This window comes from Mastigoproctus giganteus, chromosome 12, assembly GCF_048544385.1.
Source record: "Mastigoproctus giganteus isolate SK-2022 chromosome 12, ASM4854438v1, whole genome shotgun sequence".
In the NCBI taxonomy this organism is placed as follows: domain Eukaryota; kingdom Metazoa; phylum Arthropoda; class Arachnida; order Uropygi; family Thelyphonidae; genus Mastigoproctus; species Mastigoproctus giganteus.
This window is the reverse complement of record NC_143586.1, coordinates 120,919,599-120,938,117: the sequence shown is the minus strand read 5'-3', so window position 1 is coordinate 120,938,117 and position 18,519 is coordinate 120,919,599. Positions and strand designations below refer to the sequence as shown.

The window sequence follows — 18,519 nt, the reverse complement described above, 5'->3', positions numbered from 1 at the left end:
ACCTAGGGCTAATTGTTCAATCAGACATGATATTCTCTGATACGTGCAGACATGCTGCCAGGAACAGCTTATGAACTTTTGTCAATGATATGATTGCTAGCATGGTAAGGAAGTGTTTAACTCATTGTATAAGGCAGTGGTCAGGCCATGTCATGAGCACTGCATCCAGGTTAGGAGGCATCATTCTAAGGAGGATTGGTGAGGAGAACAAAGGGTGCTCTTACCAAGAAAAGCTTCAGTTCTGCAAATTGCAGCGTCTGGAGACTAGGGTGTTTGACTGTGGTGTTTAAGGCTTTGAATGGATTGAGCAAGCTCAGTGCTCATGGCTTTCTTGCTCAGACCATACACATGAGAGGGCATAAATTCAAATAAATTAGGACAGTTGCAGAATAGGAGTGCGGAAATTTGCCTAGAATCAGTAGGTGGTTTGAATGAATTCTTCAGAGAAAGAATTAAATTCTTTCTGTAAAGAGAGAAGAGCTGAAAATTTTAAAAAATTAAACAGGTAGTCTTAGAAATTGAAGTGCATAAAATATTTCTTTGGGCATAGCGCATGTTAAGTGTGCAATATGAAAAAAAAAACGTCCTCCGTACACAATAAAGATGATTTGAAGCCGTCCCTCTCCTCTCCTTATTTGAATGACCAATTAGAACACTAGTTGAACTGTTATTTTGACTGCTTGGAACTAGAAATAGTTGGTATTGTCGATTTAGAGCGATAACAGACAAACAACTACCAAATGTATTCAGTGTTTTAATGGACTGGTAACTAATGAAATTAACGCGAACTGCCTGCAAATCTGATGTGGCATGCAGTTTATATAGCATAAAGCTATATAAATTTAAAGTCGAAAAGAATCAGCAGCAATACCTTTCGTGCTCGCTAGGGATACAACAAAGCCGTGGTACTCGCCACAGATTACCAGGCTAGTCGTCCTGCGTACTCAAAAGTCAAAATCAAAAGTCAAAAAAATGACTGCATTTTAGAGATTTTGTTTTAATTTATTTAAGGTCACACTTTTTTTTTTTTTATTTAAGGTCACACTAAAATAAAACTGTTCTTGATTATGAATTCTGGTTTTGTTATTATGTCATCTTTAATAAATCGTTCTGTGGAGTGATTTCAACTAGTATGTCAGTTGAGGATCAACAAGATGAACAAAGACGACCTCAGTGTCTGAATGATAATTTAAAGGCACGCAGGCTCTGATTGTCTCTTGTATATGGCAGCATCTCAATTAGTAAACAAACAAAGTAAGGAAGTCATTACGTTTTAGAATGATTTTACTTGTGAATAAGTTTTCTGAAAAAGAACTTACTAAGTAACGCTCTCTAATTCATAGTTGTTCCAAGCATCGTATATGTGTAGCCTACTTCTAAGGCATTGGCTGGCTGGCTGTCATAAGACAGCGAGACAAATTACATCGGTTGAGAATTACGGAAGTATGATATTCCATTGTCAGCAGTTAAGATATTTTGAAATATCTTAACTGCTGGCATGTTGTAGTCGCATGTCTTACAAGCAATATAAGGAGAGTGGCCCTAGCAGTGTATAGCATTATTTGTGGGCCACTGTACTGTACTTCAGAAAAAGAAAAAGCTTATTTATGTTGACTCGCAGAATAGAATAGCAAGTCACATATCCAGAAGAATGTATAATCTCGACGGCTATTATTCTGTAAGTCTAGATGAATAGTACTTATTTGACTCTACATGGCTAAGTTGAACATTTTATATATAAATAAAAATATATATATATTCCCTATTTTAAATGATTAATTTATAAGGAAATTTCGATAGACTTCTCTGCATTTCCTCTCCATAAATATAATGGAGAGCAATGCAGTAAATAACAGTAAATACACAATTTTCAGATGGGTTTAACATTGTACAATTTGTACATTTTCTTTTTTTTTTTTTTCCTGGTATAAATAAAGTAGAATTTCCTCCAATTAGTATTTATATTAATTCCAGCTGATTATTAATTTCCTAACTGCTATTAATAGCTCACCTCTGGTCGGGAACACATAGGGATGGATTATTTCACCATCATTTTAATAATTTTTAAATTGAATTCTTCCATGACTTTTCTAAGCATTCAGATTTTTTTCTCATTAATTAGCTTATATAATTGATTATAATAATTTATTCGTTATAAAGTAACAGCCGAGAGCGCACCGGGAAACTATGGCATTCTTAAGTGGAATAGTGGTTACGATCGCCGTCCTTCTTGCCAGTGTGGCGAATGCCTTAATTATAATCTCGTCAAACTGGAAGAATTTAAAGGTTTTTTTCACTTCATGACTAAGATAGCACCGTTTACTCTCCGTGTAAACTGGGGTGTTTCATTAGTCAACTGATCTTATGGATGAATAAATGGAGCAGTTTATTGTGCTGCTCTAGTGTGTAATGGTTCTTTATTCCATGATATATGTTGCCATGTGGTGTTTTTGCGAATATTTGGTTCATGCTGCCGAGTCATCTGAAGTCACTGCGTTGACTTGGTTCACAGTGCCAAGTCATCTGATGCTTCTATGTAGAGTTTCTGTGTCGACTTGGTTGATGGTTGTGATCAACCATTTCATTACTTTCAGCTGCGTATTTATAGGTTAGGTTCCAAAGAACATCCAAGAATTCTAAAAAAGCGGATTGTGCGCTAGATTCTTTTTGCCCTTGTAATCTGGTGCGTCTATTCGTATTATAGACACACCTCCTGCGTGTGGCTCCTTGCGCCACTAGTGATGTGTGTACGGATTTGGTGCTTCAAGAAAAAACTCAGTTGATGCTCAGATGGTTTGGAATTACTTAGCCTAATCCTGTGCTTTGGAGAATCTGACTGGAGACCCGATAGTCAGTTTTTTATAGGAGTAAATCTGTAAACCGTAAATACATACCTGTATGATGTTGTAAATATATTGCGGGATTTCCCAAGTTTTGCAGGGACCATCTAGTACAATAAAAGAAAAAACGTTAGCCAACCGTAGAACACGCATAGTTTACACAGTACACTGTCTCATAATTTTAGTTGCTTTAGAGCAGAAAAAAAAACATTGTTCCCAATGTCCTTAGGTGGCGTCCTCTTAATGTCTGTATAACTCCTCCTCTATCAAATGTAGAGCTGTCGTGATTCTTCATTTACAAATTCACTACTTATCACATGGACATTGTTTTCCTGAATAACTTTTATACAGCTATTTCCTTTGGCAACGTTCATTTGAATTAGCACCTAGAATTTTATCTGTTTCTTCCCAACCAGCCTGAATGCATCTGCAGAAAGTCAACATTTATTCACTGTTCAGCTCCAAACTTTGTTTTCCTTTATCCTTTTATACTTCTGGTCTTTGGAACAACCATCTTGCCTGTTTCCTGAAAACTATAACCTAAATAATTCAAGACCAGTGTCAAAAATTTTCGACTGTCCCCCATCCAGTCAGATTTCTCCAAAGCCCATAATACTAGAGGTTCATCTACAGGCTTCATTAGATTCCAGTCTTCGTTGCCCTATCTTATGAGATATTAATTAAGTTAGATGAAATTATCTCGTGTGTGCTGTAGGCATGCGGATCCTGAGCTAGTTCTTAACGATTAGAGTAATCCCTAGAACAGCGTTTCCCAACCAGTTGCTCGCTAGAAAAAGTAGAGTAATAGCATCTTTTTCACTTTCTCGGTTACAGTCCTTATTATTTTAGTTTCCTTCTAATTTATTTAAACAGAACTTTACAGATGATTTGGCTAATTATGAATTCAAAACTACATTCAAGACTACACTGTAATGCGCGTGAATAAAGAATATACCTTGCTTTGTGAAAAAGTGGTTAAATTTCTTATCCTTTCTTTCAACTACTTGTATATACGAGAAAGTATTTTCGACTTACACCTGAGTAAAGTTCAAATATCTAACAAATTTGACTCAGAGTCAGATTTAAGATTATTTCTCTTCTGCCCAGTCGAGTTTTAAAGCACTATGTTCAGAAGAAGCTCAAAATCTCTTTAAATGAGCATTTAAAGATCCTTATTTTAAAGTTAAGCAACTACAGTGGAGAAGTTCCTTTTCAAATAACATTAAGGAGAATAACAAATCGATGGAAGTATGTGCTAAGACTAATTAAATGAATTAAACTAAATAGGAAAAAGAACCGATCAAGATGGAAAATAAGATAAAGGAATAACATATACTAATTAGCAGATGTTATAGAATTGGTTAGAAAAAAATACACCTGCATCTTGCCTAACTTTACTTTTTCACAGTGTTGATCGAGCAAACTGTAATGCCCATGAAAATTGAGAGGAAGAATCTCACATAAGAATGTGTCTGCATCCATCACACTGTCAGAGGCGCTGTGATCAAGAAAGAGATAACTCAGTATGAAGAGGATGAAAAATTAATTTCAATCCGTTAAAAAACAGAAGCTCGAATTTTTGACGGAAATCCACAAAATCTTTGTTTGCTATTTCAGATGTTGCAACTCAATTTAACATTTTAATCTTAATAATTCTGAATAAACACACGTTTAATTTATCATCTTGTTTCTTATAGAGGCCACTTTGAAGAGAAGCCTGGTTTTATTTATCTGATTGCTTTCTTTTCTCTAAAGGAAAAATAATAGTAAATGTTTACTTTTATTAATGACCAATAAATTCCGGAGCTCTGCTTGGTAAATTGTTATAGTCACTCTTCTTTACTGTTTAAGTCACTTGATTTTATTTGAAATTTTCAGTTTCAAATTCGGCTGTGGCTCAGCTCGTCATAAAGGTCAGCCACTGTGAGAAGGGGTGCAGATAATAGTTATGGCAACAAAGAGCAGCCGAGCTAGGCTACGACTTCCCGATAAGAACGTCTGCGCCATCTAAAGAGGGTGGTCTATATCGTTTTCTTCGGACAGAACCGAAGAGTTGGAACAAACAATTTGCCAACGGCTGTAATGTGTGTCCCCTCTGTTCCTCGGTCTGCAACTGACTGCTACCTGCATACAACCACTTGGACTTTCTCCCGAACCTCGATGACCTACAGAGGATGAAGAGAAGGATGGCATCCATATGCCGTTACTATCGCAGGATAGGTCAATGCTTGATCCCCTGATAAACTTGAGATGCAACCAACTTCGGTTACTGACACTGAACAAGTTTTCAACAAACCGTATGACCGCTACTGTCAGACACCATCGACTACATAAGCACTGCCGGCAGCAACTTCCTTCGACTATTGTGTCTGCAGTCAAAAGCAAAGATGATCGTCTTCCTCCTTTGTGGAGTGGTGCTAGCTGGTAAGTGGGAGTTTTCCCTTGTTTACAATAAAATCAAATATGCACTGATAAGTGTGTTTTCCATTTTCTTGCGGTCTCAATCTTAATACTCCAAGGATTTGTTATCCCGATTCATCAATGCATTTCTACATTATTATTTTTTATTATTGTAAGTCTTCCAGAAAAATAAACGAGGGAATTTGTTGTCTATTAAATAAGTTCACATTGATAATGCTTGTTTACATTATGAAGTCAACAGTGACGTCACCACTGATAATTTCTGCTGTTTTACAGTAGTTTGATCCTTCCAGCCTTTTGGGAGGGGATGGGGGTTAAAAAATCTATTATATTAGTGTCACCTGGAAAGTTAATTTCAACTATCCATATGTATTGTGTCTATAAATTGCGTATGTTCTCTGGTCGATTTACTGGACGAAAAACTCCAGTTTTTCGGGGTTAAAACCATGCTATCTACGCTTGAGATCGACTAACTCAGCCACGGAGTGAAAAAAGCCCATAAACGTTCCTCGCGTTATCAACGGGATTCGAACCCGGACCTTTTCACCCGGTGTGGGGAGGTGACGATACCACTGTGCTACCGCGTAGACAAAGGGGGGGGTTAGACATGTTTAAATAGTTACCTGAACCTTGTGGTGTGATGGCTTCGTTCTTGCTTTCTCTTTTTCTCAAGGTTCCGTTTAATTCCACCACCTGCAGAAAGAACTTTTGGAGCTCATTTCTGTTTTTAAATTAAAGCCACTAAGCATGTGCACTGTCATATAAAGCAGTGGTCTCAAACTGGCGGTCCGCGGGCCGCATCCGTCCCTCGAAGCAATTTTACACTGCCCGCGAATACATTTCAATTATGTATTTGTTGTAAATACGGTGCTTATATTCACTCTCATTTTGTTAAAAAAAATTCCGGCCCGTCAGCTGCTTTCAGATCGTGCATTCGGCCCGTATGCAGTTTGAGACCACTGATATAAAGTATTGTCACAAAGTTGCCACCATTAGCCGAGTGCACACTGTGTGATTGTAACAAGCGAGAAGAAGCCTTGTGAAATGCAAAGCAACAAAAGGTAGTGGAATCAGTCGTAATTTATCAATTCGCGTTTGCACCACATCATAAGACTTCGACCTCCACAGTAAAATATGATATGGGCCAATGAACTGTTTTGTCAAGCCGGCCATGACCAACGATAAATATGAAACTAAGAAGATCTACATGTAAACCTAACAGGTACAAATATGTCCTGCTCCACAATTATGCAGTTATCTGTTTGATTATCTGAAGGTGTTACTGTGCTCCTTTTGGTACATTTTCTCTTGGAAAATGGCTGGACTGGCTTCATATTTGGAAACACATCTGAATGTTTCGCTCCATTATGGGTATAATGCGCTTTACTGGAATGACATGAACCACTTCTTTTTGAAGCATCAGGAGGATGCCACCTTCTGATGTGTTTTTTTTTTTTTTTTTTTTTTTGAGGGGGAGATAAAGGTCAGAATGCACAGGATATTTCTCACGGAAAATTCAGTACAACAAAATAGGGAAAACTGACCATAGAATCCATACAATCTACAAACGCGACATACTAATGCTTCATGATCTTCGCTAGCTAGGCTCCGATTTTAAAACAAACCAACCTCCATTTTAAATGGAGTAATGTGGCCCTCATTATTGGATAATAAATAACCATTGAACATTGAAGATGAATTGCCAAACCTATATTAAAGAGAGATTGAATAAGGAATTGAAATTTATGGAGTCAGAATTCATTAACCTGGTGTGATACGTAATCCCAGAAAAAAATAGTATCAAGAGTAGGCTTTTTGCCAGAGGATCACGTATCGTTTTATTGTACCACTCGTAAAATTCAAGGCGACCAACTTGATTGGCTTTTGGTTTCAAACAGAGAACTAAATGGAGAAATGAAATTAAAAGTTCAAAAGTTATTGCCCATATTTTTTTTTTTACAAATCTGTATTTATTGCACTTGTATATACTGCATACGTACACCATTTCTTCCTCTTATTATGCTATTGACATGGGGTTTGACATCTTGCATGAACGGTCAGACGTGGAGACAGCCACGTTTTACCATTACTACACTGCAGATTTTTTTTGTTTCTTTATTTTTTGGAGAAAGCTTGGATTCCAATCCCATCTAGACGGATAGAATTGACGACTAGATCTGCCTCTGTGGCAGAGCAAGTGCCTTGCAATACTCCTGCGAGTATTGCAAGGTTTTTCATCCCCGAAAACATAAAAGTTCGTTATTATTCTATAATTGTATTTCACAATGAATGCAATTTACAGCTGATACAGATATAATATAGTTTGGGAAGGACGTCACGTGGTTGTTCATTAGAAATAAATATCTAGGAAAAAAATAAACTCTTACCATCTGGAGATGTTTTATAAAAGTTTAGTACGTTTGCTAATTTTTCCACTCTTAGCAGTAAAACTACTACAATTACCAATGCACATTTCGGGATTCTTACCGAATCTCGGTCATAAAGGACCGAGACCAAGAGGCAAGAGTAGTGCCTTAACCTTCTAGCAATCCACTAATAAGTCTATCAGTGGATCATTGCTTTATCTTAAAGTACTGATACATTTGTCTTAAAGTACTGATACAGCTATCAATATAAATTAGCTATATCAGTATTGCTAATTTATATTAATATAACTTTATTCGTTCTAAGAACAAATAAAGCTATATCGGTATTAATTAGCTTGATTCTTCTTCTTGCTATTTCTTAGTCTAGACGAACAATACATATATATATATTTTTTTTTTTTTTTACATTTATTAATAAACAAGAAGGAATAAACAAAAAATTAATGTAAATTATGTTAACTAGATTATCGAATATTACAGAGCATAAGAAAGAATTGAGTTAAAATACAATTCGGTCGGTATCACTTTTAGTTTAATGTTTTTAAGTTTTGTTAGGAGAAGTGAGATTTCACCTGTCTAATTCTTCTCTCATTTTTCCCTTCTATTTGCAGCAGGTGTATCTGGCTTTGGTAAGTAATTTTGATATTTTTCTTTATATGTAATATTGCTATAAAATTTAAATAAATAGCATGGAAGTAACACATTCTCGTGTAATAGCAAATTCAAATAAACAACACTAAAAAGATAATGTTTAATTCTTCTGTTATATAAAATATTGGCAGATTTTTTAAAATTATGATGCGATCTTTCATTATTCTCTATTCCACTCTATGACAATTAGGAAAGTCTGTTATAATTGTAAAGACATTTGAGGCGGGAAAAAGTTCAACGATCTGAAACTTTTTTTTTACAAATATCTCTGTTCCCAATTTAGGTTACAGCGATGACGAAGAATATCGCTATGAATACTATGGTCACGTATATGCTGGATTTCTGAATTTGAAGAGGCAGTACTCAGGACTTAATTTTCACAGTGATGTCATTATTCAGCCTCGTGGAGATCACTGGGTTGTAAAGGTATGTTCTTTTGGGTGTATTTTGTTATGATTATGAGTGCATGTAGCTTTGCAAACCGTATTATTTTCACGAAGTGCAAAACCGCGCTTGAAAAACGCACACATACACAGAGAACGTATTCATCCCTTCTTAATTTGAATTTCATTATTTTTTTAACCGTAACTGAAAATGAAAAATGATACTCATCTTGGTATTCTATATATTAATACGGAAGCCCTTTTCTTGAGACGGTCGTTGCGAACGATAGGCCTAACCGATCGGGCTAAAAGTGGTCTCAAATTGAAGATATTTCTTCCTAGGTGTGCAGAAAAATGGGAAAATATAAAAATTCCGATTTATATATTAATTAATACGGAAGCTGTTTTCAGAGGATCGAAGTAAGCGATCATTAAACGAAGTTCAGTTTCTTACAGTAGAGGGCACCACCACGAATTATAACGGCTATTCGGTACAAATATATTACAGTATTTTTATTTATCTTTAAAGTTTTAAAAGTGCTTTTTAACACTTTAAAAACTTTAAAGATAAACTGCTTGGGGACAATAAATATTAAAAATAATTGCTGTCATTGAGGTAAATAATAAATAAGAGTTAATTTCAGAATGGAAATAAAGACTTATGGTGAATGGTGGTTTGGTCATTCGAAGGAATGTACCGATATCTTTAGAAAATCTTCATTACTCTTCGTACCATCAAAACTTTACCTTCAGCTCAGCTAACTATTTTCAACCCTTTGAAACTATGATATGACAGCAGTACAATGCAATGATACGTCAGTTGATAATGTTTTTTTTTTTTTTTTAGATGGTCCTAGTGGCACAGGCAAGACTCATGTTTATCAGTGTATAATACATTTTTTGCCTTGGAAATAACATTCCTGTTATTCCACCAGTTTCTTGGACTGGCATAGCTGCAATGTTCCTCTCTTGGGGACATACAGTTTACAGCAGGTTAAAATTACTTATGAATTTAACCGAATCGTCTGTCTCCTCTCTCAAAATAAATAGTCCAGCAGCTGAACTCATTAATCCTGCTCGATTAATACTATGGGATGAGGCGCCAATGGCTTCCTGTGATGCTCTCATAGTTGTTAACCGCTTATTACAAGATATCATGAATAACAACGATGTGCTTTTCGGTGGCAAAGTTGTTGTTGTTTTGTAGGAGATTTCCGTCAAGTGCTTCCAGTTGGTCCTCATGGTTCACGGCACTCAATGGTCAGAAATTTTTTAAAGTATTCTCATTTGTGGAATTCTTTCAAAATTCACCATTTACAGTAAAATATGAGGGCTAATCAGGATGAAATAGAATTCGCTCATTTCCTGTTTGTAATCGGAAATAGAACCTAATCTAATAATTCATGACAGTTTAATTCCTTTTGTTTTTGGCCCCAGCCTTACTGATGTAAATGCCATTTCGTCGCGTGCTATTCTTGCTTCAAAAATTGACGAGTGTGAAAGAATCAATTTAGAAATTTTACAAATGATGCCTGGTGAATCATTACAATGTAATAGTGTTAACACAATTATATCTGAAGATCCTGGAGAATTTTGCGATATTAAACAGAAATTCCTGGACAGCCTTAGTTTACGTGGTTTACCACCCCAAGTTTAGAGTTGAAGGTAGGAGCTGTTATTATTTTACTACGGAATATGGCAATTTCAAAAGGATTGATCAGTGGTACGAGACTTATAGTCAAAGTTATGCATCAGAATTGTTTGGATCTAGAAATAATAACAGGAGAAGCTAAAGGAAAACGGGTACTCTACCGCGTGTAGATTTGATTCCATCCTATTCGACTTTGCCATTTTCATTTAAGAGATGGCAGTTTCCTATTTGGCTGGCTTTTGCGATGACTATAAATAAAAGTCAAGGGCAACCGTTTGATAGAGTTGGAATTTCGCTTACTAACCATGTATTTAGTCAAGGCCAATTGTATGTAGCAATGTCCCGAGTCGGATCATTCCAACATGTTAAGATAAGGTTACCAGAAGGACACAAGAATATAAAAAACCGTCGTTTTCAAATAAGTATTCTAGAGACTGTACTACATTTTGTACGTGTGAAATTGTTACGCAACGTGTACATTTTGAATAATCGGAAAGATGGTGAAACCAAAGAATATTTATGTTTCCTCAGATATAAAAAATGAAAAAGGATTCGACGCCTACTTGGCTTACCTGCTTATGCACAAAACACGGACTACATTTCTTTAGGACAGCTAAAGCGCAATTGGTAGCAGAAAAACTCTGCTACAAATTGCGAAATTTAAAATAATGCTCTCAAAGTTTATTTCAGTAGATTTATTGTATAACGGCAGCCAGCAGAAATTCGAAAATTTGAAGATCTGATAAATGTATCCACGTTTTTAACTTAACTTTTGTTTTGTATTTTACAGATGGATTTCATTAGAATGACCACAATAAATGGCGATGTCCGACAAATCGATGGTGCTACACCGACCATTACAAAATATCTCACTACTCCTTTCAATGTGTACTTGGAAAATGGACTCGTAAGTTTTAATTTTTAGAGATTATTTGCATGTTTTGAATCTGTTTGAAGGATAATAAATTATAGATTCATAATTTAAAGAAATTTATTTAATCGAACACAAGCTATCTTACTCTTTCTTTCTCAAGACGTAACTTTCCCTAATTAAAACTAAAAATTCTTTGGAACCAAAAGAGAATTAGAAATAAAAGCACCAGTCATGACTGTACATATATCATAAAAGCATGGATTATAATCATAGAACTAATACATTGTTCATAAATTCCTCAGTCCTGTATTTTATTTTGCGTTGTAATCGGTATGCGTTTATTACATACAACAGTATATAAACGTATACGTTTATTGCAGTAAATTTATTCTACCTTTATATTCTATAATATGCCATTTGTTTTAACAGATTAATAATTTTATTCCTCTAATTTCGTAGCCTTACTAGAAGTGTGTTGGTTGTCATGTAGATGGAAAATGGATTAGAAGAATTAATGGCTCTAATTGTGATACAGTTAGACAAATTTACTTATTCCCTATAAGAAAGGCACACTGCACTACCATTAATATCGGGATACCAATATATCTTTATTTACACAAAAACTAATAACGTGTCCTATTAGAGTCTAAATTAATAAAGTAACCCATATCATGCGGCGCACTGTACTGGTTCTGGCTAATGTCCCGATCGTCTCATTGAGGGTCTGTTATGTGCCGCGACAACGTTGACCTGCGTTCCGAGCTGACGATTCTTTGCTAGGCTCTCCTGTCACGTCCCATGGTAGGATAGCTTTGCAGTGGCGCCTCCGTAGCCAGGTGGGAAGGAGCAGCAGTGAGTAGCACACGCTTCTTGATTAGACCGGGGTTCGAGCCCGTCACCACCAAATACGGAGGATGCGGAAAGGTCAGGGAATGACCACCGCATATCCTGGAGCAATATGGCCTTAGTTGCTAATGCTCCTAAAAACCAAAAATAACAACGATAGCTTTGCAAAGAATCGTATGCTTATGTGACATCCTATTGTCATTCCGCACTGGAAGTCTGTTAACTCCGTCGATCGCAGCACCTTGAATTCACAATCGTACTGTTTCTAAGAAGGCCAAGAGCATATTTATCGTCGTCTAATACGTAGTTGCGGTAGGATGGGACCAACTATCAACGGAGGGTGTCCGGATATTAATGGTTGTATAGTGTATACGAAATGAGTTAGAAGAAATAGGCAAGTGATTCTTGTTTTAATGTTTGATAAAAGTGGTGTGTTATTGAATTCAATATCTTTTGGGTTAAGTAACATTTTGTTTTGTCATTGATATTCATATTCTATTACGTTAAAAACATACTAATTGAATATATTTGGGATACCAATTTATCTGTGATTGTTCAAGCGAAAATAGAAGAGATAATTATTGATAAGAGTATGTCTGTTCACAAAATATTTTGGATGACGTTACGAGAGCTTATGATAAAACGGTTATCTCTTAATCGTCTCACAAAATACAGTATTCTAAAAGAAAGGCATTTCTCTAATATGTTATAAATTTGACATGTTTCTCTTGTCATGATTTCGCAACTGAACTTTTATTGATGTTGTTATAGTTATGTTTAAGGTAGGGCGACCAGATTCTCCGGTTTTCGATGTTTTGTCTCAGTGTCCCGAAAGTTTCTTTTCGGAATGCATAAATATCACGTTTTCGGAAATTTTATGCGTAATGGTTTTTATTCAGCCGTTTTTATCATCTGCAGGAATTTTTTAACATTTTCAGGAATTCCATTTTTCAAGTTTCAAGCTCTAAAAATGAATGCCTTTAAATACAAATGCCTTTAATAAAGTATGTACATACTTTATTAAAGGCATTTGTAATGCTTGGGAAACCACTTATGCTCCTAATTTCTAAGAAAATAAGGACAAAAAGCTGGGCATATATTTTTCTTCTTTCTTTTCTATCTATAAGTGATTTTAGTGGTGCACATTTTGAGTGCACCTACTGTGCCATCCTGCAGAATTCCACATTCATTTCATTTGGTAATGAAAATAACGATGTTATTTTCATTACCAAATATTTTTATTACCAAAAAATGAACACAACAAACGGGTAATGAAAAGAACGATGTTATTTTCATTACCCGTTTGTTGAATTCAGGAATGTTGAGAAATTTATTTGTTAGATACATATACCAATACATATGTTAGATAGGTTTATACCAAGCGATAAAGTATTGAAATAAGACAAAGTGCTGAAAGATTTTTTTTTTTTTTTTTTTCTGGAGAAGAAAAGCCGCCGAAATTTATTGTAAAATTTTTATCACGATTACTTCCATGCTATGCATAATGTGCTTGGCATCTTCAATAAGCAATTACTGAAAATCGGAATGTTTAGAAAATTGCATAATTATAGGTCGTGATTCCTAAACTATCAAAAAATTGACAGTTTTAGAGAAAGTACCAAATAGGTATAAAAAGGTGTAAAAGCTAAATGGTGTAGTATTATGTATATAGATATAAAATTTCAAATTGAATAAAACTTATTAAATCCGTCTCAGTTTTATTTGCTTAAAATTAATTTTCCCATAAGTTTCTTTAAAATTTCATTTTAGAAGAATTGAAAGAGAGGAATGGTTAGATCCGATAATGCTCGGTGGCCATTCGAATACTAATCCAACGTTCAAAGACACAACTCCGAAGTTAAAAAAATAGCTGGGCTTTTGCTTGCCATTTCGACACACAACGGAAAATTTCCTGAATTATTATTCTAAATTAATTGACCAAACCATAAATTTGGTGAATTCAACCAGTGTCGAATCGAAAATTATATTTCAGAAAAATTAGATAGTATGAATCAGAGCTGTAATACTCAATACGTTCTACGTTGATAATAATATTTGTAAAATAATAAGAGGAGTTTACCTCAATATAGTAAGTAGACCACTTCCGTATGATACCCTCCAGAAATTAAAAGGAAAAAATCGACAACTTACTGGTACATTGAAGTAAAATATAAATAATTAAAAAAACAATTCAAATCAATTAAAAATCAAATTAACGCAATTAAAAGAATCTAACGAAAATATTCAAAACGATTTTCCTTCCTGAAGCTGACAACACTTTTCGACCGTATGTCATGATCACAGGAATGAAAATTACCGAATCGGGTTAAACCTGAAACTTAAATAGCGATTATTTGTCTTCGCACATGCGCGTAAAGATGTACGCATCGGAGATAAAATATGGCCGCCGAACATTAACAGAATTCTCGCGTAATTTAATTTCTACGGTTTCTGCAATTAACAGTCGCGTATAGTTACGTTGAACATTAAGTATTTTGGCCTCGTTAAATAAAAAAGTGTTTTTCGTTAATGGCATGAAAGGTAATTCTGACGCTGTCGAATGAGAAGCACGAACTGAGGCTTCATGTTGATTTACACGAATATTCAGAGAAAATCGCGTCGAACCTTGGTAAGACGAGTCGCAATCACCGCAAGAAATGTTGTATACCAGATCATTAATTTGTGTTGCGAACGCGGAAAGAACCGAGCGATTGTTCAGTATAGTGTGTAAATTCCGTATTGGCCTGGCTACAATTTTAAATTCGGTATCTTTAAAGAATCTATTAAACTGTTTGTGCCACTGTTCAACATATGGGACAGAAATAAAGTATTTTTTGATATTACTATTGTTGGTTGGTGTAGTATTTTGTATCCTATCCTTAGCCAGTACCCTAATTCGGTTTATTGTGGCAATGGAATAACCCCTGTTTAAGAACCTGCTAGTTAATATTTGTATTTCTGAGTCCAAAGCAGATTCCGTCGTTGAATATTTATAGGCATTTAGGAATTGATTAAAGATAATCGATCTTTTGGAGGTGAACGGGTGATAGCTATTATAATGTAGAAGCATACCGGTGTTTGTAGGTTTTCGATAGATGCTAAATTGTATTTTATTTGAGTCCCTGGTAAGCGTGAAATTTAGAAAGTTTAATGACTTTGTATCCGTATCCTCCCTTTCCAATGTAAATTTGAGTCTAGAATGAATATTATTAAACGAATGTAAAATGTCTTGGATAGTACTACTATCAGTAATAACTAGAACGTCGTCTAAATACCTCCCATAGTATGTGATACGGGATCGAAAAGGTGTCAAATGTATATGCTCAATCATTGAGAGATAGATCGCTGACATTAAGCCGCTCAGGCTCAAACCCATTGGTAATACAAAAATTTGTTTGTACACCTTGTCTCGAAAGGTGATGTAGTCGGCATCAACTAACAGTTTAATTAAGTGAAAAATTTCCTTAATAGGTAGCTTCGTATAATTAATCGGTGTTGAGGTTTTATTTAACATATCCCAAATAATATCTAATGCGTATTCAACGTTTACATTGGTATATAACAAGGTAACATCTAGTGAGAATAAATTGTCATTGTCGCCGTCTACAGTCTTTAAGATTATTAAATAATGTATCGTAGTTCTTAATCCCAAATTGTATTACCTGTCTAAAGGGGTTTTATAATGTTATATACATGTGTGGCTAAGGATGAAAATGCCGAATTCTTGTAGGAAACAATAGGTCGAATAGGAAATCCAGTCTTGTGTAATTTTACCTGACCGAAAAGTGCAGGAATATTGTATGTTCTGGCCTTCAATTCCTTTAACTGGACCATAGTAATGTAGTCGTAACTTAATTGTCCCATATGTGTTCGATGGGATTTAGATCCCATCGAACACATATGGGACGCTCTGGGGAGATGCCTAGCGGCACATCCACACCCACCAGGAAATGTTCACCAGTTGAAGATGGCGCTGACAGCGGAATGGACGATGTTACCTCAAGAACTTATCAACAACGTTGTTCTAAGTATGTACAGGCGGTGCAAAGCCTGCATCGACATTAGGGGTGGCCATATCTCCTACTGAGGATCACCTCTTCTCTTCCCTTTGTTCCATCTTTGGCAGTGATGCATCTGTATCATGGAAGCCAGTGCTATGTTGCCATTTTTGAATAAAGTCCCTCTGTACCGTTTTGTTTCTGTGTTGTTTCCTTCATTTCTGTACCTCACGAGGTTCCTTTGGTATGTTTTTCCCATATCCAGGCCAATCCTATGAGAAGCTACAGGTGAAAATTTAAGGACCTGACAGGTCCTTAAATTTTGCACACCAGTGTATTAGTGTAAGGAAGCTACAACGTTTTGCTGCACCGGCCGAAAAAAGAGAAAAAAAAAGTTAATAAGAAAGCACAAATTATACGCTTCTCTAATCATGTAGGTTAACTATCCAGTTGACTTGTTTCTTCAAATTGTCAGCCTCAACTACCTTCGAAAGCAACTTGTTCCAGCAGTCAACAACTCGCTGGCTAAGAGAACTTCCAACATATAACCTAAATTCCAAAAATATCACCTAAACCTATTTCCGTCTAATTTGAATTTATGACCCCTCTTTCTAGAATTATTTATAACAGTCATTCACTGATTTTACTAATTCCTCTCAGAGCCTTATAAACCTCAATCAGGTACCTTGTAAGGTGCCTGTAGCCCAAATGATGGAAATCTTTCCTCGTATGGTCACCAAATTGCCGACCTCACCTTTCGATTTGTCCGTCTTTCGACCCTTTCAAGAAACTAAATGTGTTTTTTTAGATGGTCTCCATATTTGGGCACAGTATTCCAAATGTGGTCTTATAATTGCTTTATGCAGTGGGATTACGACCTCCCTATCTCTCCAGAATGATGTTCGATTAATCATCGATAGCACACCATGGGCTTTCCTGGCCGCCAGTTTACACTGCTCAAAAAACTGTCTGCCCGTATCGTAACTCCCAGAACCCCGTCTTACTTTACAGTTTTTAATTCAACCCCACCAAAGTGCATAATTTAATTTTGGGATTGCTATTCCCCAGTGTAAGGCTTTGCATTTTGATGCATTAAAACATAATTTTCTGATCATTCTTGTAGCCTGTTCAAGTCATCCTGAAGGAGCACTGCTTGGCACTAGTTTCCCAACGACTCTCCCAATCTTTATGTCGTCTGAAAATTTTGACCTCACGCCCTTTATCCCTTCGTCGATGTCGTTAATGAAAATCAGGTACAACAGTGGTCCAAGAATCCATCCTTGGGGATCGTTATTGATCCTCTTCTGACGTTACCTCAATGTGAAGAATATCAGTTGATCACCACCCACTGACTTCTGCTCTGCAGCCAGGCCAATACGGAAGTGTGTTGTAGTCTTGTATCGGGCGCGGTACAGTAGGTACGGGGGCGATTTCAGTTTTTATAAATAATTCAGTCGTACGACACCGAAAAACCGGAATTAAAAGGTTTAACAGAAGAAAAAGGTGGCAAAAAAGGAAGGCGATTTATTGAATGTGGAAGATTCATGCGATGAAAATGTTGAACCTCCAACTGACGAAATCCAAAATTATATCATAATGCAATTTCCATGACAATTTCTGACGATGAAGAAGATTTTAATTGTTGAAGTGATGGGAATAAAGATTTGTTTTTCAAATCTTGCAGCTGCTGCCTTTTCGTTCTTGTAAACCCTGCCAGCAGTGTAACCAGTGAAAGAGATTTTTCTGCAGCTGGATTTCTTATCCGAGAAACCGTTCATGATTGTCCTCTTTTTATTTAGAAGATGTGTGTAATACATCTGCTAAATAAAAATTCAGTTGCACGTGGCTAATGCAATGGATCCGCGTAGGATTCTAGTGTACCGTACTATATTAAACGTCGTATGGATTCAATAAACATATAAAAATATTAACACTTCATTTTTTCTTTATCAGTGACTTTATAATTATTTCTGTAAGTTGCCCTCGTGGGTAGCACAGTTGGAAGAATCGCCGTCCTCTCCACACCGGTTGGAAAAGACCTGAGTTCGAATATCGTCAATGACGAGAAGGATTTTTATGGGCCTTTTTCACAACGTGGTCGGTATCAGGCGAGGGTAGCATGGTTTTTCGTCCAGAAAATCGACCACAGAACACAGAATTTACAGACAGCATACACGGAGCAAATATGCCTTAGCCGCTAATGCTCCTAAAAACCTAACAAGAACAAAAAGATTTCTTAAGTTTCATTTATTTATTGATGAGAAAAGGTGCATAATACACTTATGAAACTTTTCTTAAATACCGTATTATAAATATCATCGCACGTTTTCATATAACTTGCATGTTAACTTGTATGTGGTGTATGTATTATGATGCGTGTAGGAAATGTAACATTTTACGATACGGAAGTCTTCTCAGGATAATATATGCAGAAGGCAATTAACTCATACACAATCTGACTACTAGTA

At 35.9% G+C, this 18,519-nt stretch overlaps 1 protein-coding gene across 1 annotated transcript in view; it reads left to right on the top strand.

Annotated features, from left to right (window-relative positions):
• The first annotated feature begins 5,199 nt into the window (after positions 1–5,199).
• LOC150077375 (vitellogenin-6-like) overlaps positions 5,200–18,519 on the top strand; it is a 146,968-nt gene continuing 133,648 nt past the window's right edge. Inside the window, exons 1-4 of the mRNA XM_090385879.1 lie at positions 5,200–5,264; positions 8,260–8,277; positions 8,583–8,725; positions 11,124–11,240. Of these exons, the coding sequence (XP_090242005.1) occupies positions 5,228–5,264; positions 8,260–8,277; positions 8,583–8,725; positions 11,124–11,240 (315 nt within the window). The 5' untranslated portion in view covers positions 5,200–5,227. The remainder of the gene's footprint in view (positions 5,265–8,259; positions 8,278–8,582; positions 8,726–11,123; positions 11,241–18,519) is intronic.